This window comes from Mustela nivalis, assembly GCF_964662115.1.
Source record: "Mustela nivalis genome assembly, chromosome: 7".
NCBI classification, from domain to species: Eukaryota; Metazoa; Chordata; class Mammalia; order Carnivora; family Mustelidae; genus Mustela; species Mustela nivalis.
In genome coordinates this window covers 65,860,442-65,883,529 of record NC_139026.1, presented here as the reverse complement: position 1 = coordinate 65,883,529, position 23,088 = coordinate 65,860,442, and the positions used below count along the sequence as shown (strand labels likewise).

The window sequence follows — 23,088 nt, the reverse complement described above, 5'->3', positions numbered from 1 at the left end:
TCTGAAATAATTTGTTTTGGTGTGTTTGGTATGTTTGAAATGTTCCCAATAACCACAGACAGGAAAGTTACACCTGGAAGGAACTGATGGTGATACATGTTGCTACTAATAACTTCTTCATGTCTCCTTTCTCTTTAACTCTCACCAAAACCTTCTCATCAATCACAGACTCTGCTGGATAGAGCATAATAATCAAGAACTAGAGATTCCTTGAGGCTTGGGGAATACTATAACAGAGATACTTTTCTGATTTTCTCCCAAATGGTGATGTGCCTTAGTTCAGCAAACCTAGTTCTGCTGTCCTCACTGAACATCATGGGCTCTTAACTCTTTGCTTTATCACACCAAATCAAAGTGTAACCCAGCCAATTCCTTTCCAACTGTGCTCTACAGAGCTGTGGGGTCTCACGATCCTGTTTCAAAGTGTCCGGAAGAGAAACAGGTGAAACTTGGCTTCTGTTGATACAACACTAATTTTTTGGTGGTTGTTTTTAATTTGGGGTCCTGGAGAGGATTTTTTTGGGGACAGGAAAAAAAGTGTTCTGTTACCAAATAAAGGGTTTGAAAATACAAGCACTCGAGGCCTGTTGGTAGAGGGGTTTCCTAGTTTTACTTGTTTTCTGAAATTTCCCTGAGAAGGTCCTCCTGCTCTAGGCCAGCTCAGTGAACTCCTCTTTTTGTTGTTGTTGTTTTGTTTTGTTTTTTTTTTCAGGATGACTTACTGTCTTTGAAGGTCGTGAGTGTGCTACATCATCTCAGTATCAAAAGGGCTATCCAGGTCCTGAGGATCAATAACTTTGAACCGAACTGTTTGGGGAGGCGGCCGTCTGACGAGGTAGCACCTGAGGTTGAGATTCCCGCTGCATGCGCTCTCCATGCACGGGACAGCTGTGCGGGCAAAACAGACACACGAGTCTTCATGGGCCGGCAGGGAAGGCTTCTGCCATCCTCAGAGCCTCAAGTCCAGCCTCATTACCTTCTCGGGCTTTATTTTCCTATATCCCCCCCATTGTGATGGGTCTACCTGTGTAACCACAAAGATTGTGTTTTAATTTCCCTCCCTCCTTTTCTCAGGTGTCTCTTATTTTCTTGCCTCCTTAAGCCACAGAGTTAAATATCACTCTAGAGACTTGTTTTCCTAAAGCACTGCTTCATGAGTTTGTGAAAAAAGCTTGGAACACTGGCACGGATGCCTCAAAACAAAACTGAGATTAGCAGACCCCTTTTCACCTTTTCTGTAAATACTTAGTGGGATGTCGAGGGAATTGTGCTCTAGAAGGCAGACTTTGTAGAAGGTGCAGTTTGAGTGTTTGGGATCCCACAGTCAATGGACTAACGCTCCTTTTATTTTGTTTTACTTTTTTCATAAAAAATAAAATGTTCCAGATTTCATTGTTTATGCACCACACCCAGTGTTCCATGCAATACGTGCCCTCCTTAATACCCACCACCAGGCTCACCCAACCCCCTACCCCCCTCCCCTCCAAAACCCTCTGTGTGTTTCTCAGAGCCCACAGTCTCTCATGACTGAAGCTCCTGGTGGTTGTTTGTTCTCACAGAACAGCGTCACCCCGTCCGAAGTTCAGCAGTGGACCAATCACCGGGTGATGGAGTGGCTGCGCTCCGTGGACTTGGCAGAATATGCCCCCAATCTCAGAGGCAGTGGTGTCCATGGTGGGCTCATGGTAAAACTCTCTTTTAATTGAAAAACTGACTTCTCATTTTGTTTCCATCAGTCAAATGAGTTAGGACATTATCAGTTTGCTTGTCATAATCCTAGCACCATCAAACTGAGCCCTCCTGTAACCATTTCTAGGGAGTCTTTACTTTCCGAGTATTTTTCCCCATCATGTATTTGTATCATGTAGGGTTAGATCAGATTTCAATCCATTGTCTCTTATCTTATGTGACCATCTGGCCACTGGTTCTCATGTGAGGCGCAGCACCAAAGGCGTGAAACACCTGCCACATCCAGATTCTATTTCTGCACAGTGATATAAGGAGTCGCCTTCCAAAGGCTCCACTTTGGGGAGCTACAAGCCCTAACTTTGGAATGCATGGATGTTGGGAACGGCTCTACTTCTCACTGGCTTAGGCAAAATAAAGATCTATAGCTTGAAAATCAAAGTCCATGCTCGGTCTCTCTGGGCTGTTGCGGGATCATTGGTGATGACTAAATGAAGGAACTTTGCCAATTACAAAGCGCAGGGCAGACATGCATGATACACAGTGCCTTAAATGACTTTTTTTTTTTATAGGTTCTAGAACCTCGTTTTAATGTAGAAACAATGGCTCAGCTATTGAACATCCCACCAAGTAAGACCCTCTTGCGAAGACATTTGGCTACTCATTTCAACCTTCTGATCGGGGCCGAGGCCCAGCACCAAAAGCGTGATGCCATGGAGTTACCAGATTATGTACTCCTGACAGCCAAGGCCAAAGTGAAGGTTGGTTTAGGCTTCTGTCTTCTAATAACTGGTTAAAGCAAAAACTAAAGCTGGGGCTTGGTTTTGACCTGACTGTCCCATTTTCTGGAGTTTCCTGAGTCTTGTGGATGGGTTAATGGTCTGTGCATCTTTAAGAGTAATTAAGAAAATGCATTTTTGCAAGTGTCTTTCTGGGGGAACCTTTGCTCACATTTATTCTATTAGAGTTAACAGTGATGAAGAGGATGACGTTGGGATGCAGTCAATGTATTGCCAATGCAGAGTCCATGACTTGGGCTCAAACATTGATTGCAGTTGTTCTATGGATAAATCCAGCAGAAGAGGAAGATTTCTCACACAGATTCAACTTGTCTGGCTTGCAATGAACCAATCTTGCAAGTTAGAAAAAGATACTTAAGAAATGACTCAAGGTAGACCAACAGAGAATGGCTGTTTCTGGGTATACCCAGATTCATGGGTCATACCAAATTCAGATTACATTTTCTTCTTTTTAATCATTTCTCTGTGAACTCTTATGAGTCTGTTATCTCAACCAACTTAATGTGGAGATAGAGTTTATCAGCTCTTCTGCAAATTTGTACTAATTTCTTTATTTGTACTAATTTCTCTCTCTCTCTTTTACCTCCTCTACCTGCCTGACACTTTCTCCTTAGCTCCCTTTCTCTCTTAAGAGATCTGCCAGATTTGAAACTTCTCAAAGACTCTGTTCTATTTAAATTCTCACCATCAGCCTGATCACCGTCTGCTGAACTGATAGTCTCAGGGACTATGCAGTGACTCAGATGGAGTTTCTCTTCCAAGTATCATTAGAAATTCTCTCTCCAAACAAGCGAGGATTCCTTTAGCAACCTCAGTTCTGTTATGGAAGCATAGCGGGCATACAGGATAATCCTAGCTTCCCCTGAAAAGAAAACACAGTTAGGACCATTCTCTTTTCCTGATCTGAGATGGGAAAACCTTGCAAAACTGGATTCATCCCTGAGAAATATCATTGCATTAAGTCCTGTTTAATCAAAAACTAAGGCTCTTGGCATTTTTTTGCGTATCACCGTGACTGCGCAGCTAATTGGGGTGAATAAGTAGAACGAGCTTAATCTTCTGAGATTCATAATCTGGATCATTTATTATATTTGGGCACATCAATCATACACACACAGGGTGCTTTTATTTTTGTCACACCAATTTAATCATCCAATTGCTTTTCTCTTAAATGGAGTGAATATTTGAATCATGCATATTCTCAATTTCTGCCATATGAGTTTTATTAAATCCCTGGATGTCTGCTTTTCTTTTAAAGCCAAGGAAACTTACCTTCGGCAATTTTTGGAAACTGAGAAGGAAGAGACAGGAAGATAGGGAAAAATATATTTGTCCTATGGAACTGGGACATCCATCAGGAAGTACCTCTAAGAAGGGATTTAAACCTGGATTGGACACGCGTCTGTATGACGAAGATGATTTGGACTGGTTGGAGCAGGTAAAGGCAATAGGACATGCCTGTTTTCTTTCAAGTTCCTCCAGCCATGAAACACTAAATGGAAACTTGATGCACTGTGTCTACTAATCAGTTTTTTCTCTAATATCTGAAAATATAATAAGAAAATAATAGTCAATAGCTTCCCAGTTGCTTGCTATGTCCCAGGCACTATCCTCAGCAGTTAACGTATGTCAGCTTTCACTGACAGAGCCTTGTCATCCTCAGTGTAGGGGGAAGGAAACCGAGGCACGGAGAGGCTGAGTAACTCACCTGAGATAGAAGAGCAGCTTGAAGACCTGGGCTTCCAAGCTGCCAGGCTGGGCTGCTCACTGATGTTATACTGTCTCTGGGTTATGGAAATCTGTGTATTAAGTCAAGTGGAAATACACAGCTCATGTAGTCTTTTTCAATGCAAAGTCCTGGATTTGAGTATTGCCCCCTAGTCACCAATCCTTTGATGTCATTGTCAATATCAGAGCATTAGGCTAGAGGTGCCAGTAAAGGGACATTTTGGCTCATTCTTAGCCTCTGGTTGCTGTAACGAAAGGAGGTATCCCCAGAAGTGTTCTGTTGCTCCCAGCCCGTTTCATATCACTTGCATTATTTCTTCTTCGACTTCTCATTTTGCTGTCCTTTCTTTGAAATGATGCAACCGAGTAGGTCACATGATGGGTGTGTTCTTTACAGATGGAGGATTCAGAAGACACAGTGAGACAGATACGGGTGTTCACCGAAGGCATCAACAATCTAACGGTAAGTCTGTAAAACGAAGTTAAAATGTTATTCTACAGGGGCACCTGGCTGGCTCCGTTGGTGGAGCGTGCGATTCTTGATGGGGTTGTGACTTCGAGCCCTACGTTGGGGGTAGAGATTACTTAAAAATAAAATCTTTAAAAATGAGAAGAAGTTTAAAATAAAAATGTTATTCTAAAAAGATATTTAAAATAACCCCAAAGGACTGCATGTTTTAACGGAGCGTGTGTCGTGCCGAGCTCCTGCTTCCTGTTTCATGACCCCATCCCCTTGTTTTCCAGCGCAAGTTAAAGGAGGACGACATGTTTCGGGATTTTGCCGCCCGTTTCCCCAGTGCCAGCATCACTGACGAGGACTCCAATGTTTAATCTGAGCACTTGGACGAGCATGAGGAGCCCCTTGGCTTTCCTCCACCTGATTTTTCAAACAACTCAAAGAATCTAGAACAAACAACAGATTATATACAATTGATCATTCCACCTTCTCGGAAATGGACACGGAGGCCTGGGTTGCGGGGGACAGCGTGTGCCTATTCCGAAGACGCCATGAAAAATGAGACACTGGTGAATGAGAGTGTAGTGGTCTGTCCTCTATTTAATGTAAAAATCTGTGATATATTTAAAGTGTTGCATTTAATATGAGTGTTTTACTGTAGCGTTTCACGTTCCCATTCAACAGTACCCAGGATTTGGGGGTCAGGAAGCAGTGCGTGGATGATCTCGTCACGTCAGTGTGACAACACTGTAGCTGTCAGCATAGGACATCACATGCTTTCAAAATCCGTATGTGGAATTTCCTCAAGTGTTCCACGTGCCTGCTAAATGCCAGCGGCCACCTCCACTTGCCACCTCTTGTCCTATTTTATATATTTTTCTAAATACGTGTATATATTTAGTACATAGAAAATAGAACTTTTATTTTGTGACATACAGGAGATGATGAAAAGCAAATGCAGTGCTCCAAACAGTCATATACCAAGTGGTCCTCGAAAGGTTGGGATGATCTCTCCTTCTCCAAGCTGAATTTTAATGATATTAAAAATGAGTTAATATTGATCATCCCAACTAAATTAGGGTATATGAAATGCCCCTTCTCTGATGACACATCACCCAGTTAATTGTTGAAGAGTTGAAAGTTTCAGCCTTCATCTTGGATCCTTTAGCCTCAAAAGGAAGAACACCAGGGACATTTGAATACTATTAACTCAAATGAATTCAGAAGTTCCCCCCCAAATTTGTAGAAATTTCTGAAGAAATCAGACCCAAACAAAAACCTTCACAGTATTAAGCTGCTTATTTTCCTTCTTGCTGAGTATCTCATGACATCAAAATACTAACCATCTACCTACTGTTATTAATTGTATATTTCTCAGGCTATCAGTGGATGGGATTTTTTTATGTTAAGCTGAATATGCATCTGAACATTTCGTCTCAGAGTTCAGTAACGCTGAGGCTGCACAAGGAGTTTTAGAATGGCTATATATTGATGAGAAAACGTAATTCATGTTTTTAGCACAGGGCCCAGATGACATTTATTTCTAAAGGAAATAGCGGTGGCAAAAACTTACTGTGTTTATCATTATTTTTAGGGGTAGTCGAAAAAATAACCTATTTTTTATTCACTACTACACTTCCCACGATAGCCAACATGGTAAAGACACGTCACAAATTGGTGTGGGGAGAGGCAGTTCAGTATGTGCCCATGGATTTGCTTATAAATTCTATTTGAATATCAGTGGTGTGATCTTGCAAGTTCTTAGCAGGTTACCAAGCTTTTCAGCAAGGGCCTATAATACCAAATTACTGTTTATTCGTGACTAAAATGATCTGATGCTAATAATAATCCTTTACTCTCTACTATTCATTGTCTGGTAACTGTATTGGACTCTTACATACTAGTATTGTTTTTAATGTGAACATATGTCACCATTTGAAAAACAATTTCTTATTCAAACCTGGTTAAAAAAAATATGCCAGAAGACTGTTAGAGATGCCAAATATTCTTTATTCAGGGCAGTGTAACATAACTGATGATATGTGATAAAGTTAGATATTTTTTTGATGAGATATATTTTATTTACAAAACATTGTGCACTGCTGGTTTTAACATATGAAAAGAAATAAAGTCAGTTGATAATTGTCTCCTGTTTTTATGCTCTGTGACTTTATTTTCCTTTGTGCAGAATACCCAGTAGGCTTTATTTCTGACCTATTAGAACAGTGACACAGATGCTTTATCATTTGCAAACTCCCATAAATTTCATGGGGGAGGGTTATAGCATATATCGACAGGTAGAAATTTGAGGGCTCTGAGGAATTTCTGTACAAAAGGAAATAGGCAGCTGGACTGGGTGGGGCGTAAGGAATCCTAGCAGAGGGGTTATTAGAAAAGCAAAGGGAAATGACTCGCCATCAAAGTTGAAGAAGTTTGTTTTAGAAGGAGATGTATATTCCTTTAAAGAACTAAATACTGTCTTTAAGTAAAATTTGAAAAGCGGAAACCTATCTTGGAAGAGATTGCCCAATATTAGAAGTGGAGTGAACATCGCTAGAGAAGAACAGATGTTTTGGTGAGAGTTAATCATCTCTAACTTAATAAACCAGCAGGAATGTGTGAATACAACACACCTCATTGGCAAACAGAGAGACCGGGCATGTTTGTTTAGCTGTGTGTCTATGTGCTCAGCTACGCCACGTCAATGCTGAGTCAGAAAACTGGGACTGCATTACCAGACATGACTTCACTGTAAAACACCGTAAAACTTCTCCGAAGAAGTCATTCTGCATGAGCTTCATACGTTCGATCTCCGGAAGCAGTATTGATCAGGTGAAGAGGAAATATGGGGCAAAACTCATCGCAACAGTTGCCTCCGAAGGACAGCAAAGAGGATTCCAGCATCTGTGAGGTTGTCAGCGAGGCTATAGTCCATGCAGCTCGGAAAGTGAGGGAGTATCTTGGATTCGAAGATCCTCTGAGCAATCTGTGCCCAGCTTCCAACACTCTGAACGAGATCTTCTTAATCCACTTCATCACTTTCTGCCAAGACAAGGGAGTGGATGAATGGCTCACCACCACCAAGATGACCAAGCACCAAGCTGTACTGTTCGGGGCAGACTGGATTTGGACTTTCTGGGGAGCCGACAAACAGATCAGGCTTCAGCTGGCAGTGCAAACTCTGCAGATGTCTTCCCTCCCTCCTGTGGCATCTCAGCCCTGTGACATGTCCCCTCCAGAATCCAGGGCAGGGGGGTCTTCCAGGAAGAGAAGTCGATTTGATAAGCTTGAAGAATTCTGTCACTTGATAGGAGATGACTGACTGGGCCTGTTTATCATCTTTGGGGTGCCAGGTAAGCCCAAAGACATCAGAGGAGTAGTCCTGGACAGTGTCAAAAGTGAGACCGTGCGGGGCCAGTTGCCAGGACGGAAGGCCGTGGCACAGTTTGTCCTGGAAACGGAAGAGTGTGTGCCCATCAGAAAGCTGCTGGGGAACTGTCTGAGTAAGAAAGATGGCCTGAGAGAGGTGGGCAAGGTTTATATTAGCATCCTCTGAACTGGACGTGGGCAAAGAGACTGTAAGGCAAAAAGGAAAAAGTATTTCAGCGAGCTCATCCACATGCATCATCCCAGCATGGGATTTTTTTTTTTTTTTCTCTACCCACCCTCCATTGCAAGAAAATAATCACCTGGATCAAAGCATATAATGTCATGACAACAGGGGGGGAAAAAACCCTGCTCATATTGCAGGGAAAATTAATTTATTCAATAATAAAAATGAGAGGAGAGAATAAAGTCAGCCTTGAAGTTTGATTTGCTAAGAAAAAGTCTTTAATTGTTTAATAAGTCTAGAACTGTAAAGTGTAAAATGTATTTTTACTGCTTGGGTGGGAGGTGGCAGGGTGGGGCATAAGCTGGTCCGTGAGACTACAGAATGGGATTAATTACACTGACAGCACCAGTCCGATTCAGGACCCCTAAACAAAACCTCATTCCCTCTCTTCCTATGAGCTCTGCCCTTGATCCCATCTCCTCCCCAGCTGCTTTTTCTGCGCACAGAGACTCTTGGTAGGATTCACTTTGGGACTTGCTTGAAGTGTCCACTTTCCCTAGGCGTTAAACACAGTGACCCCTGAGGTGCCTGGGTGGCTCAGATGATTAAGCATCTGCCATCAACTCAGGTCATGATCTCAGGGTCCTGGAATTGAGACCCACATCAGGCTCCCCGCTTCTGCCTCTCCCTCTACTACTCTGTCTGCTTGTGCTCTCTCACCCGCCCTGTCAAATAAAACATTTAAAATAAATAAACAGTGACCCCTATAGCAATCCCTCGTAATGATGATTAACATGTATCCACTTATAAAAAGCATTTTTGCTTAAAAGCCTGGGTGGAATTGTAAGAGTAGTAAAAGAGAGGAAAACTAAGTGAAGCAAAAAGTGCTTAGGAATGTAAATGAAAGATTCATTCACATGATTGGTAAATGCCTAGTTTTATGTCAGGTGTTGTCCTACACCCTTCCAATCCAGTAGTAAGAACAAAGTCCCTACTCTTGGCGATTTCTCTTTTAATGATGGAAGACTGACAATTGACAAATATATGATTATATAAAATGCATCTTAAAAATATATCTAGTGTTATGTGAAAGCACGGATAAAGGGATAGTGAGTGAAGGGGGTACTACTATATATGGGATTTAGGTTAAGGAAGACCTCTGAGAAGGGATAATTGACCAGAGATCTGAATGAAAAGGGAGAGCATTAGTACAGAGAGATCTGGGAAAGAATGTTCTAGGCTTAGAGTACTGCAAAGGCAGAGCCTGAAATGGGAGCAGAGTCAATGTGTGTAAAGCAAAGCAGAGGCGGCTGGTGTGAATGGAGTCCAGGGAGCCCGGGAGAGAGTGATAGGAGTTGAAATTGAAGTACCCAGCAAATGAAACAAGCAAATCACCCTTGTGAGGACCCAATTTTATTGTGAGTGATAAAGGGACAGACAGACATGCCTTGATCAGATTGATCAGACTTACTCTTCAAAAAAAATTTCTCTTAGGCACCTGGGTGGCTCAGCTGGTTAAGCCACTGCCTTCGGCTCAAGTCATGATCCCGAGTCCCCGGGTGGAGTCCCGCATTGGGCTCCTAGCTATGCGGGGAGTCTGCTTCTCCCTCTGACCTCTTCCCCTCTCATGCTCTCTCACTCTCTCTCTCTCAGATAAATAAATAAAATCTTTAAAACAAAAAACAACACCTCACTTGATTACTGGGTGGCGACTAGGCTGTAAGGAGGAAAGAGTGAAATCCGAGCCCATGGGAGCAGCTGGGAAGCTGTTAAAAGAGTTGAAGGTAAAGCATACAGCGTTTGCTGATGATTGGATGTAGGGATGAAATCTACCACAATTAATGCTGTATTTCCAAACATCTTAAATATTAAGGATGCAAGGGAAGAAATAAAGGTACACACTTTGAATGAGCCTGGAAGCTACCCTGACACTCAATGTTTCCTTGGCATATGTGGACCCTATCTGTAGCAATGCTGTGTCAAGGAAACTATCAAGAAGGTGGTTAGGGTATGGGGATGAGTTCAATTAATTTGAAGGAGATGATGCTTGTGATAACATTTTTCCATACTAAATTATAAGCTAACAATAATTTTGGGAACTCTAGTACAAATTGTAAATATCCATGTTCTAAACAACTGGAAGATATAAATCAAAGACTTACCATGTCTTCTTTTTTTCATGAAAATAAAAATGTGAAGGTTTTGCTGATTTAAAAAATAATGTATTTTTAAAAAATCTGCATTCTGCTGTAAAAAAGTATGGAAATACAGAAAGTTAAGCCTTCGGGAGTCTCACCCTCTCTCCATACCCACTCTCTCCAGTTTGCTGGAGAGTTAACATTAAGAATATTGCTTAATTAACAATTCTGCTTAATTAAGAATTTGCTTAAGAAATTTGCATAATTAAGAATTAAGAATTTTGCTATTAACTAAGACGTTTTGAAGAAGTTTTAACTAAAAGTAGCTCTCTGACAGAAAGTCACTGGATTAATCTGGGTTTTAGATATAATAAAACCCCATTATAAAAATCCTTAATATTTAAAATTATTCCACGCAGCATTGGCTATAATTTGCAGGGCCATAATTTGGTAAGAAAGCTGAACAAAAAGTTTTTATCCTAAGTGAGCAACTGCACTTTTAAGAATTCTTCCAACTGAAAAATTATGTAATTCTTAGTGACCCCTAGGTACATGTGTTACTGTTTACACTGCATGAAACATATTATTGCCTGCTGACAGGATTGCAAATGAGTTCTTTTAATTCAGAAGGAACCTTACTGTACTTGATGTCTGGGAAAACAGTAAGTATTTTTCTAGGTCCTCTAACTCTGGTCATGTCTGTCCACTAACGTCTTAGGGAGATAGTAAGACAAAAAGAAAACACAGGAGGGCAGGCTGAGGACAGGAGTCTCAACTTCCTGCTCAGAAACCGAGAGATCCCTGAATATAAAGTAATTCTGTAAAGATTCATAATTCTTTTGTCCCTAAATTTGTATGGTATAGGTCTTGTAATTAATTCACTGTCCTAGAACATACAAACTGGAGAGTACAAAAATCACAGCTGTATTGACCATGAGCTTAATTCCAATGACCACCATTTATTTATTTTAAGATTTTATTTATTTATTTAGCAGAGAGAGATCACAAGTAGGCAGAGAAGCAGGCAGAGAGAGAGGGAAGCAGGCTCCGTGCTGAGCAGAGAGCCAGATGCGGGACTCAATCCCAGGGCCCTGGGATCATGACCTGAGCCAAAGGCAGAGGCTTAACCCACTGAGCCACCCAGAGGCCCCATGACCACCATTTATACTCTGCCTTCTGCAACATAACTACTTAAATCACAACAGCTCTGAGGAAGATCTTAAGGTTCCATTTTCCACGAAACTGAAGCTCAGAGATGTTAGATTTTCTCCAGAACACAAAAAAACAGAGCCTGGATTCAAACCCCATACCCATCTGACCAAAAGGCTGTACTTTTAATCTTAAAAACAGAGGAGACGGTAGCTCACCATGTGAAGACAGAAGCAGGGATTGGAGCCATATATCTACAAGCTACTGCAAACCATCAGAAGTGAGCAGAGAGGCATAAACAGATTCTCAGAACTTCCAGAAGGAACTGTTAATCTTAAAACTGTCAATTATTTTACCAGCAAAAATGAGTTTACTAGGGATTAGCAGAGACTTGCAGTTTAGGACATGAATGCTACAGCAAAACCATTGGCATGTATGGAGAACAAATGAGATGACTGCTTTGTTACAAAGAAGGGAGTTGGGAGGGGCTGTTATGGATGAAAAGTCCTAGAGAGTAAACTGGGAGTTTGTTGAGGCATGTTGCCTTTTCCTTAGCTAATCCTGACAGTCTCTTCCTGACTGGGCTGTTTCCTGCGGGGCTTAGTAAACTGGTATCCACTGGCAAGACCTGCAAGGTACTCTCTGTTCCTGGTGGGGTCTGTACTTGCTGGCTAGTGGTAGGATGTGAGAGCTCCCTCATCTGGCCTCTAGACTTCATTTTAAATGATATTTCCTTTTATTAATTTCTCCTGCTAACACCTGGATTTGGGGTTTTTCGCATCTAGAACTGGTGAGAGAATAAATGTTATTTTAAGTCACTCAATTTGTGGTACTTTCTTAGGGCAGCCCTAGGAAACTAGTCCATTTTACACACTGTACTTCTGCTTTGGAACAGTTATGGGATGGTAAAAGGCCAGGAAAGATGAGAATGGTGATTATCACGAATACTTGTCCCTATCTGCCAATTACCCTCCCCCACCCCCCAACAATACTGATTGATGTCCATAGCACAAGGAATGCTTGCACACACACTACTCTGGGACACCTGCACCCCCCTGCTCTACTTGGTATGCTTACCAAGAGTCAGTCGTGTTGGTTCCCAGTTATTCCTGTTACTGTAATTTTGTACTTTGGTTAAATATTATAGTACCTATTAAAAACAATAGAGGATAATTTTTTAATGGTTGTACATTAATCCATCCTAGGGTTGTCAAAATAGGTTTCAATCCAAGATGCCTCGAGGCAGGAAGACCTTGAACTCACCTCCTTTACAGACACACAAATCTACAACTTTTTATTGAAATAGAGGAGGGCAGAAAAAAAAAAATCTCATTTTAAAAATGACCATTAGGGGCGCCTGGGTGGCTCAGTGGGTTAAGCCGCTGCCTTCTGCTCAGGTCATGATCTCAGGGTCCTGGGATCGAGTCCCGCATCGGGTTCTCTGCTCCTGCTTCCTCCTCTCTCTCTCTCTGCCTGCCTCTCTGCCTACTTGTGATCTCTCCGTCAAAGAAATAAATAAAATCTTTAAAAAATAAATAAATAAAAATAAAAATGACCATTATTGGGGCGCCTGCGTGGCTCAGTCATTAAGTGTCTGTCTTTCTCTCAGATCATGATCCCAGGGTTTTGGGATTGAGCCTCCAGCCCCGCTTGGGGCTCCCTGCTCAGCAGGGCGCCTGCTTCTCCTGCTCCCCCTGCTCATGCTCCCTTTGCTCATGCTCCCTCTTGCGCTCTGTCAAATAAACTTTTTAAAAAATCCTTAAAAAACGAAAGAATGACCATTATTTTTGAGGTCTTGATGAGGTCTTTTTGTAATTCTAACCTGATCTACAAAGGAGCTAACGAAATCATTAATAACAGTCACAGCCTATGCACACAGGGCGCTCACTGTAGGCTAACAGTTCACCCAGAGCTTTCGCTATATTTACTTGATTAGGATCAACCCAGCCAAGAAAAAATGAAGTCAAGTTTTAAACAGAAGTAGTTTGGCTAGAGGCCATCCTTTTAACTACTCTCAGATACTGTCTCGTTCTTAGAGTATATCACTTGCACCAGCTCAAGACTTCTTTAAACCGAGAAAGTGTGGAAAGGCAGCAATGGCAAAGGAGCAGGGCCCTAAGGTAAACTGCCAGACTCTTGTGTCATCTGAAATCCCAGCCAGATCACATTTGCCTTCTGTAAGCCACATTTTTCCCCATCCCTTACAGTCCTCTTTGGACTCACTGCGTATGTATGTATGTATGTATGTATGTATTTAAAAATTTTGTTACCTTTTTGTTTTCTTCTATTAGTTTTTCCTATTTTGGGGCTATCTTCTTGCACATAGAATATAGAATTATTTTTGATGGTGCTTTTAATAATTATGAAGCCTGGAATGTGTGTATTAATCTCACCAGTTTGGTCTTACGCTGTAGGCAAGTCTATAAAAGAATCCGAATCCTAAGGTCACTTGTTGAGGATGGAGTCAGAACAGAGACAAATTATTAGATGGAAGTTAACTGGTACCAAATTATAATTATCTAGAGTAGTTATTTTCACAGGAATATTACCTTCTTCCAAGGCGTACACTACCCTAGTTTTGGTATTGCATTATTGGGCATTGCCAGATTTTGCTTCTTTAAAACCCTACTTTTATATGCCAGCCGTCCCCTTCTAATGAATACAGTTTTTTAAAAAATACGTGTATGTTAATGTGATTGACTAAACTGTCACATACCTGTTCTCTGAAACTAGGAGACTTATAATCTCTCATTATATATGTATTCAGTTAGTTTAACCTACTTACTTATTTCTAAGTTCATATTATTTATTTCTTATTTCCTCTAGTTCTCAGTTATCAGTGTCTTCTCCTGTACTGACTTCCATCAATAAAGTTCTGAAAACTATTTTAACTTGGGAAACATTCACCACCTTACACTGGTTCAGCTTATAATTTTTCAACTTTATAGTGGTGAGAAAGCAGTACACATTCAGTAGAAACTGTTCTAGGAATTTTGAATTTTGATCATTTCCTAGGCTAGCATTATGCGGTATGAGCTTGTGCGATGCTGGGCAGTGTCAGTTAGGTATAGCCACAGAGTCATGAGGATAAATAACCAATATACTTAACAACCAGTCTGTACCTTATAACTATTCTTTTTTTTTTGTAACTTTCAGTACAGTATTCAATAAATTATATGACATATTCAGCACTTTATTATAAAATAGGCTTTGTTTTAGAAGATTTTGCTCAAATGTAAGCTAATGTAAGTGTTCTGAGCACATTTAAGGCAGGCTAGGCTAAGGTATGCTGTTTGGTAGGGTAGGTGTATTAAAAGCGTTTTTAACTTATGGTGTTTTCAACTTAAACACTGAGTGTCCAATAAACCCATCATAAGTTGAGGAAGATCTGTATTTCAAAATACATTGTTACTCTTCAACAAAATGTAAAAAATTTGCTAAAAGTCTAAATCCACAGAAATTTTTAGTGAAGGAAGTGTGCTATTAAAGAAGATCCTTACCAGAAGCTTTGCAGAAACAGTGCAAAAATATTAGGTAGATTTGGTGTTTTTCATTTGAATAGCAGCAGCTTTATGAGAGGTCAGATTTTACATCAGTTGCAATTCTGCTTGTGTTTCTTTTTTTGTAGGTTTTTTGCTTTAAAATTAAAGATCATATTCATATTTAAAATACTAAACCATTTTATGTTCTATAGGCACTACCTCCTAGGACAGAGAAAATGACTGTTGACCAAGATTGGCCTAGTGTTTATCCTGTTGCAGCACCATTTAAACCTTCTGCTGTACCTCTTCCCATTCGAATGGGCTATCCAGTAAAAAGGGGGGTGCCCATGGCAAAGGAGGGAAATCTAGAACTATTAAAGGTAAGGTCAATTGCTGATTCATTGGCTAAGAATTATTTCTAAAGAAATGCTGGTCCTCTTCCCACTCCTACACTGCCTTGTACTTGAGGGTTCAGTATGTAGCAGCAGGTATTGTATTTTAGTTTAAACTTTTTTTCAGGTAATAATGGATGATACATTCTGATTGTCCATGGTAGAGAAGACTCAAAGAGTCCTGAGCATTTAAGAATATAACCAGTTGATCCTATGGCTTCCTTTCTGGCTTTTTCTTTTCTATTGTATTTTTTCTACCTATATCTTTCAAGTGGAACTCAGAAAAATGAAATGACCTAATTTGAGATTGAGAATTGTGACTGAAATTTACTTTTTTTTTTTTGGTAAGATTTTATTTATTTATTTGAGAGAGAGAGGGTGAGGAACCATGCACACAAGAGAACACCAACGGGGCAAGAGGCAGAGGGTGCAGGGCTTGATCACGGGGATCATGACCTTAGCTGAACACAGGCGCCTAAACAGCTGAGCCACTGAGGTGTCCCTGAAATCTACTTTTAAAGATTTTTATTTATTTTTGACACAGAGAGAGAGAGCACAAGTAGGCAGAGAGGCAGGCAGAGACAAAGGGGAAAGCAGGCTCTCCACCGAGCAGAGAGCCCAATGCAGAGTTCAATCCCGGAACCCTGAGATCATGAGCCGAGCCGACGGCAGCGGCTTAACCCATGGAGCCACCCAGGCACCCTTGAAATCTACTTTTAAAGAGATTCTAAAACTTTCTGCCCAGAAAAGTAGAATATCATTTAATATTGTTATAGTCCTTCAACTTCTTTATTTCGTGAAGCAAAATATGTCATATTCAATGCTTCAGTTGGTAGCATCTATAATGATTTATGAACTATAAGCTTTTTTTTGAAGATTTTATTTATTTATTTTTGCAAGATAGAGGGAGCATGAGCAGGGGGAGGGGAGGAGCAGAAGGAAAAGAAGACTCCCCACTGAGCAGGGAGCCCAATGCAGGGCTCAATCCCAGGATGACCTGAGCCGAACACACACACTTAACCAACTGAGCCACCCAGGTGCCATGAACTATAACCTTTTTAAAGAAAATATGAATATGTTTTGCCTGAGAAGGCATATCTTAGATGGTTCATGTTATATACGGTAAAATTGTCATAAACTGTGTTTTACACTATATGAGAATCTTTTTCTTCTTTTTTTTAATTGGAAGTATAGTTAACACACAATTTTACATTAGTTTCAGGTATACAACGTAGTGGTTTCACAAGTTTTTGTGCTATACGGTGCTCACTACAAATGTAGCTAGCATCTGTCACCATACAGCCCTATTACAATATCATTGACTATATTTTCTATGCTCTACCTTTTGTCCCTATGATTTACTTACTCCATAACTGGAAGCCTTTATCTCCCACTCCTCTTCACCCATTTCTCCCATCCCTCCATGTCCCTTCCCCTCCAGCCACCAGTTTGTTCTCTGAATTTAAGGGTCTGTTTCTGCTTTTTGTTCATTATGTTTTTAGATTCCACATGTAAGTGAAATCATATGGTATTTTCTTTTTCTGACGTACTTCACTTAGCATAAGTATGCTACTTTTATATGCTACTTTTATATGCATCGCATATATATATGTTTAGTATTGAAAAACCGAAAAACAAAAAATAAATTGCTAAAAGATGGTAGTTAAAAAATGAGATGGTAATATGGAGAAGGAGTTGACTGCTGCTAGAGAGGGGTAAATGAAATTTGGAAATCTGAATGTTTCAAGGGATAAAAGAAAACAAACATTGAAGAAATTTATCATTTCTTTAAATGAAAGAAGGAAACTTAGTTTAGGGGTGTTTGGATAGCACAGTGGTTGAGTGACTCTTGATTTTGGGTGAGGTCATGATTTCAAGGTGGTGCGATTGAGCCCCACATTGGGCTTCGCACTCAATGCGGAGTCTGCTTGAGATTCTTCTCCCTCTCCCTCTGCCCCTCCCAGCTGTGTGCACACATGTGCACGTTCTCTCTGTCTCAAATAAGTAAATCTTTAAAAAGCAGTTTCTACTGAGGGTTGCTGGGGGGAGGGGGTTTGGGAGAAGGGGGTGGGATTATGGACATTGGGGAGGGTATGTGCTTTGGTGAGTGCTATGAAGTGTGTAAACCTGGTGATTCACAGACCTGTACCCCTGGGGATAAAAATATATGTTTATAAAATGGTTTTCCCTTGGGAAAAAAAAAACATAGACCAAAAAAAAAAAAAAAAAGCAGTTTCTAGAACAGTATGAATCCATTTATGTAAAATCATATACATGTATCTGTTTTTTAAAGAGATGTCTAGAAGGATGTTAACCAAAGTGTTAAGACTGTAGAACCTTGAATAATTTTTAGTCTTTTTGTATTCCAGGGAAATTAAGATGATTAAACAATAATCTGTGTCCTTGAGTGCTTTTAGTTTTATAACTAAAATATGTGTACCTGTAGATTTTTGGCAGGAAGAGTACTATAAGAACAGCATTTTTTCCCCCCACAACGGCCAGTCATCATAAGATACATCATGAATCTATATTTCCCAGAATTCATTTATTGAATTCATAACACATGTGACATAGAATTAATATTGTAAAAACTAGATTTTATTTATTACAAGGTTTGTTGTGCTTAGGATTTAGTTTTATGAAATTTTTATTTTATGTTTTTGAGGTAGTAGGTGAATTTATCCTTTAAATTTCTGTATTTTAGATCCCCAATTTTCTGCATTTAACTCCTGTAGCAATTAAAAAGCACTGTGAAGCTCTTAAAGGTAAGTGATTGTTTCAGTATATGAACTTAACAATAACTTTGAACATAAAAATTTCATTTCTAATGATAAAGGGGTCAGTTCATCAAGAAGATATAACATTTGTTTATGCACCTAAATTTACGCATCTTAGTTTATGCACCTAAGATAGGAATACCTAAGTATATAAAGCACATATTAACAGAACTGAAGGGAGAAACAGATGGCAGTATAGCAATAGGAGACTTCAATATACCATTTCCAACAATAAATGGGTCAGTCAGAAAATCAGTAAGGAAACACTGAATATAAACTATATGTTAGACTGGATGGGTTTAGCAGATGTTTACTGAACGTTGCATCCAAAAGAAGCAGAATACAGATTCTTCTCAAGCACATATGAAACATTCTCCAGAACAGATCATATGTTAGAGCAAAAGACAAGTCTCAACAAATTTTAAAATACTGAAGTCCTATCAGGCACCCTTTCTGATCACAGTGGTATAAAACTAGAACTCTATTACAAGAAAAACCCAGAAAGTCTTCAACAAAATATTACTTAATCAAATTCAACAGTACATTAAAAGGATCATGTCAGATCAAATGGTATTTATTTCAGGAATGCAAGTATGGTCCAACATAAAAATCAGTCAGAATGATGTATCACATTAACAAAACAAAATTAGAAGAAAACATAGGCAGTAAGCTCTTTGACGTGAGTTTTGGCAATGATTTTTGGATTCGATACCAATAGCAAAGGCAACAAAAGCAAAAATAAACAGGTGGGACTATACCAAACTATAAAGCTATAGCACAGCAAAGAAAACCATTGACAAAAGGATAGGGCAGTCTACAGAATGGGAGAAAATATTTGCAAACTTCGGGTCAGAGGTTAATATCCAAAATATATAAAGAATTCATACAACTCAGTGATAAAAAAATCCCAGACAACTCAATTTAAAAATAAATAGAGGATTGGAAGAATTAATATTGTTAAAGTGTTCATACTATCCAAAACAAAGTACAGATTGAATATAATCCCTATAAAATACCAACAGCATTTTTCACAGAACTAGAAAGAAGCATCCTAAAATTTGTATGGACCCACAAAAGTCCCTGAATAACCAAGAGTCTTGAGCAAGACCAAAGGTGAAGATAACACAGTCTCAGATTTCAGGATATACAATAAGCTACAGTAATCAAAACAATATGATATCAGGACAAAAGTAGACATATAGATCAATGGAATGGGATAGAGAGTCCATATAAGCCCATGCTTATATGGTAAATTCAGCTGTGCCAAAGGAGGCAAGAATATGCAATGGGGAAAAGACAGTCTCTAATAAATGATGCTGGGAAAATGGGACAGCTGTATGCAAAAGAATGAAACTGGACCCCTGGCTTAAGTCACACACAAAAATAAACTCAGAATGGATTAAAGTCATAAATGTGGACCTGAAATCATAAAACTGCTTAAGGAAAACATGGGCATTTCTTCGACATTGATCTTAGCACTATTTTTCTTGATATGTCTCTTTGGAAAGGGAAATAAAAGCAGAAATAAACTTTTGAGACCACCAAAATAAAAAGCTTTTGCGCAATGAAGGAAACCATCAACAAAATGAAAAGGCAACCTACTGAATGGGAGAAGGTATTTGCAAGTGATATATCTAATAAGGGTTATATAAAATATATAAAAAACTTACACAACTCAACACCAAAATATCCCAAATAATTTGATTAAAAAATGGGCAGAGAACCTGAATAGATAGATGTCTTTCCAAGGAAGACATACAAATCATCAGTGGACAAGTGAAAAGATGCTCAGTATAACTAATTGTGGAAAGATTAGTGCAAATCGAAGCCACAAGGAGCTGTTGCCTCTCACCTGCTAGAAATAGTTACCACCCAGAAGGCAAGGGATACCAAATGTTGGTGAAGGTGTGGAAAAAAGGGAAACCCTATTGTACTAATGGCTAGGGATGTAAATTGATATAGCCAGTATGGAATATAGTATGTAGGTCCCTTAAAAAATTAGAACTCCCGGGCGCCTGGGTGGCTCAGAGGGTTAAGCCTCTGCCTTGGGCTCAGGTCATGATCTCAGGGTCCTGGGATCGAGTCCCGCATCGGGCTCTCTGCTCAGCAGGGAGCCTGCTTCCTCCTCTCTCTCTCTGCCTGCCTCTCTGCCTGCTTGTGATCTCTGTCTGTCAAATAAATAAATAAATAAAATCTTCAAAAAAAAAAAATTAGAACTCCCATGTGATCCAGCAATCACACTTCTGGATATATATATGTATGTGTGTGTGAATATGTGTGTGTGTGTGTGTGTGTGTATATATATATATATATATATATATATATATTTTTTTTTTTTTTCAAAAGAAAAGGAAACATGGTATTGAAGAGATATCTGTACTCTTCTGTTCACTGCAGCATTATTTACCACAACCAAAAAATGGAAACAACCTAAGTGGGGAGTGCCTGGGTAGCTCAGTCATTAAGCGTCTGCCTTCAGCTCAGGTTATGGTCTTAGGGTCTTGGGACTGAGCACTGCATTGGGCTCCTTGCTCAGTGGGAAGCCTGCTTCTCCCTCCCCCACTTCCTCTGCTTGTGTTCCCTCTCTGTCTCTCTTTCTGTCAAATAAATAAATTAAAACCTTAAAAAAAAAAGTGGGGTGTGTGTTTGATATTATTTAGTTATTAAAAAGAATGTGAAGCAGACTCCTTGCTGAGTACAGAGCCTCACAGGGGACTCAGTCTCATGATTTTGAGATCGTGACCTGAACCAAACCAAGAGTCGGCTTAACTGACTGCACCACCCAGATAGCCCTCACTCACTTATTCTTTTTCCTTCCCACATGCATGGAGGTAAAGGCAAAGAATTTTTTTTTCATAGTTTTATGCATGTTTTCATATATACATAGACTCAATTTCTCATCTCATTTGCATTGGACTTCATACAGAAGGACATTGGAATTGTTTTAGGTTCACAGCTGTTAGTGATTGGTTGTGTAGTTTAATTCAAGAGTTAGTACCTTTGAATGAATTCTTCATGCTAATTAAAAAGGAGATATATAAATGCTCAGTACACTTGTTAAGGCTTTTCAGAAAAGAAATGAAATGTAAAAGCTCTTCGCAGGTAACGTGATAATGCTGGAAGGAGAAATAGTATAGTGATCATGATTATGATATACTTTTAGCTTTTGGAAGGGCCTTTTATTGAGAAATGTAAGGAAGAAATAAAGAAGTCAAAAAGTAGGAAGAATGACTTTACTCTTACATGAAGGAAGAACAGTTTCTCCTATCTTCTTTCATGGATGTGGTCTTTTTGGGATAGTAGAATGCATTTCTATCCTTTTAGTATGTTTCTGTTTATATTGGTGCCTAGTGATAGACTGTCACTGATCATTATTCCAGATTTGTTCCTTGTTTGGCACAAACCATGTAGCACTTTTTGATCCTTTGTGAAGCCAGTTAAGGAATGTTCTGCACTGTGATAAATCTCATTTTTTTCCTTTTTAAACATTATTTTGGAATGTGCATTTATAATCTAGAAATGGGTTTTTAAATGAGGTACTTCTAAAATACTTCATAATTCTTAAATGAATGGTTTTCATATAGCACATTCAGAAAAGTTGCATTATATTTTAAGTGTTTAAGTGTTTAATCTTTCTTTGATTTTGTCTTTACACTTTTGCCAGCTTCTAGATTTAGCTTGTATCTTCCAAATAACTCAAAAGCTTTTAAAATATTTCTTCTCAATTTTCTTTTAAAGTAGGTCAGTTCAGATTTTATATCTAACTTGCAAGTGGAAAATCTGAAGCACAGGAAAGTTAGGTAATTTACCCAAACTTTAATAATCAGTGGTAGAAGTTAAGTAAAAACCAAGGTCTTTCGAAGTCTAGTCTATTGCTCTACCTATCAGATGAATAGGGGTCTATTATGTACTTTCCAGTTGGCTGTATTTTTTAGACATATAATCCGGTAATTTAAAAGTTGTAATTATCATCTGGTTATTGAAATGACTTCTTCAAAGTTATAAAAAATAAAAGAGTCAGTACAAACCCAAGAACTCATAAAATTCTCCAAACTAGTCTCTTATAAAGTGCTTGGCAGTGTGGCATCTTAGAGTGCAGGATATTGGAATTGTTCCATGATGGGAATAAAATTTAACTTCAGTAATCATGCTCTTTCCATTTTATTTAAATGTCAGAATTGTGGAGCTACTTCTTTCCCCTCAAGTGTGTGAGTATTGCTCTCTTAAGCAGGGTGTTCAGGGAATGGTGTGAGCTATACTTAATTTGTTACCATATATTTAGTTATAAATCTTGGAGAGTCTTTGTGGCATTTTGCTGACTGGTATTAAAGCCTATAAAGGGAGCTAAATATAGTACCTACTATAAGAAAATTGTTAACTAGGGTAAAGCCTCTGCCTTCGGCTCAGGTCATGATCCACGGTTCTGGGATCGAGCCCCACATCGGGCTCTCTGCTCAGCAGGCAGCCTGCTTCCCTTCCTCTCTCTCTGCCTGCCTCTCTGCCTACTTGTGATCTCTGTCTGTCAAATAAATAAATAAAATCTTAAAAAAAAAAAAAAAGAAAATTGTTAACTATAGGAAATGTTATTGACAAAGTACCTTTCACTGTCCCTTAAATGGTCACGTGGAAGGGTTTCCACATATGCCTGTGCTTGTGACCAGCCTCTCCTGCAGTCATGCTTTTTGGAGAAAGCACAGACCCCCTGAGATTTAATAGGTTTGACCTAAGAAACCAATTACTTTTAGGTATTCTTCGAATGAATGAAGATTCTTAGAATGCAGTGAAATTTCCATGGAGGGGAGGCTGATAGTGCCAGAAGTATATCTCAAGCTGAGAGCCCTCTACCTCACTAATTTTATAGGAATAGGGCAAAATGAAATCAGCTACCTTCTTACGGAGTCCCTCAATACAGATAGCTGTAGGACA

At 39.4% G+C, this 23,088-nt stretch overlaps 2 protein-coding genes and 1 pseudogene across 5 annotated transcripts in view; all 3 read left to right on the top strand.

Annotated features, from left to right (window-relative positions):
• The window catches only part of LOC309868497 (liprin-beta-1-like), a 111,981-nt gene extending 105,163 nt beyond the window's left edge, over positions 1 to 6,818 (top strand). For all 3 annotated transcript variants that reach the window (XM_082738421.1, XM_082738423.1, XM_082738422.1), the window contains 6 exons: positions 713 to 835; positions 1,560 to 1,685; positions 2,259 to 2,447; positions 3,745 to 3,924; positions 4,612 to 4,677; positions 4,959 to 6,818. In XM_082738421.1, the coding sequence (XP_082594547.1) occupies positions 713 to 835; positions 1,560 to 1,685; positions 2,259 to 2,447; positions 3,745 to 3,924; positions 4,612 to 4,677; positions 4,959 to 5,045 (771 nt within the window). In that variant the 3' untranslated portion in view covers positions 5,046 to 6,818. The remainder of the gene's footprint in view (positions 1 to 712; positions 836 to 1,559; positions 1,686 to 2,258; positions 2,448 to 3,744; positions 3,925 to 4,611; positions 4,678 to 4,958) is intronic.
• A 696-nt stretch (positions 6,819 to 7,514) lies between these two features.
• On the top strand, positions 7,515 to 8,227 carry LOC309868381 (rab15 effector protein pseudogene; annotated as a pseudogene). The gene has a single exon. The product of its transcript is annotated as a rab15 effector protein pseudogene (transcript).
• A 6,982-nt stretch (positions 8,228 to 15,209) lies between these two features.
• Positions 15,210 to 23,088, top strand: part of LOC309868508 (small ribosomal subunit protein mS35-like) — a 47,689-nt gene continuing 39,810 nt past the window's right edge. The window contains exons 1-2 of the mRNA XM_082738432.1: positions 15,210 to 15,373; positions 18,090 to 18,150. Coding sequence (XP_082594558.1) covers positions 15,230 to 15,373; positions 18,090 to 18,150 — 205 coding nt within the window. The 5' untranslated portion in view covers positions 15,210 to 15,229. The remainder of the gene's footprint in view (positions 15,374 to 18,089; positions 18,151 to 23,088) is intronic.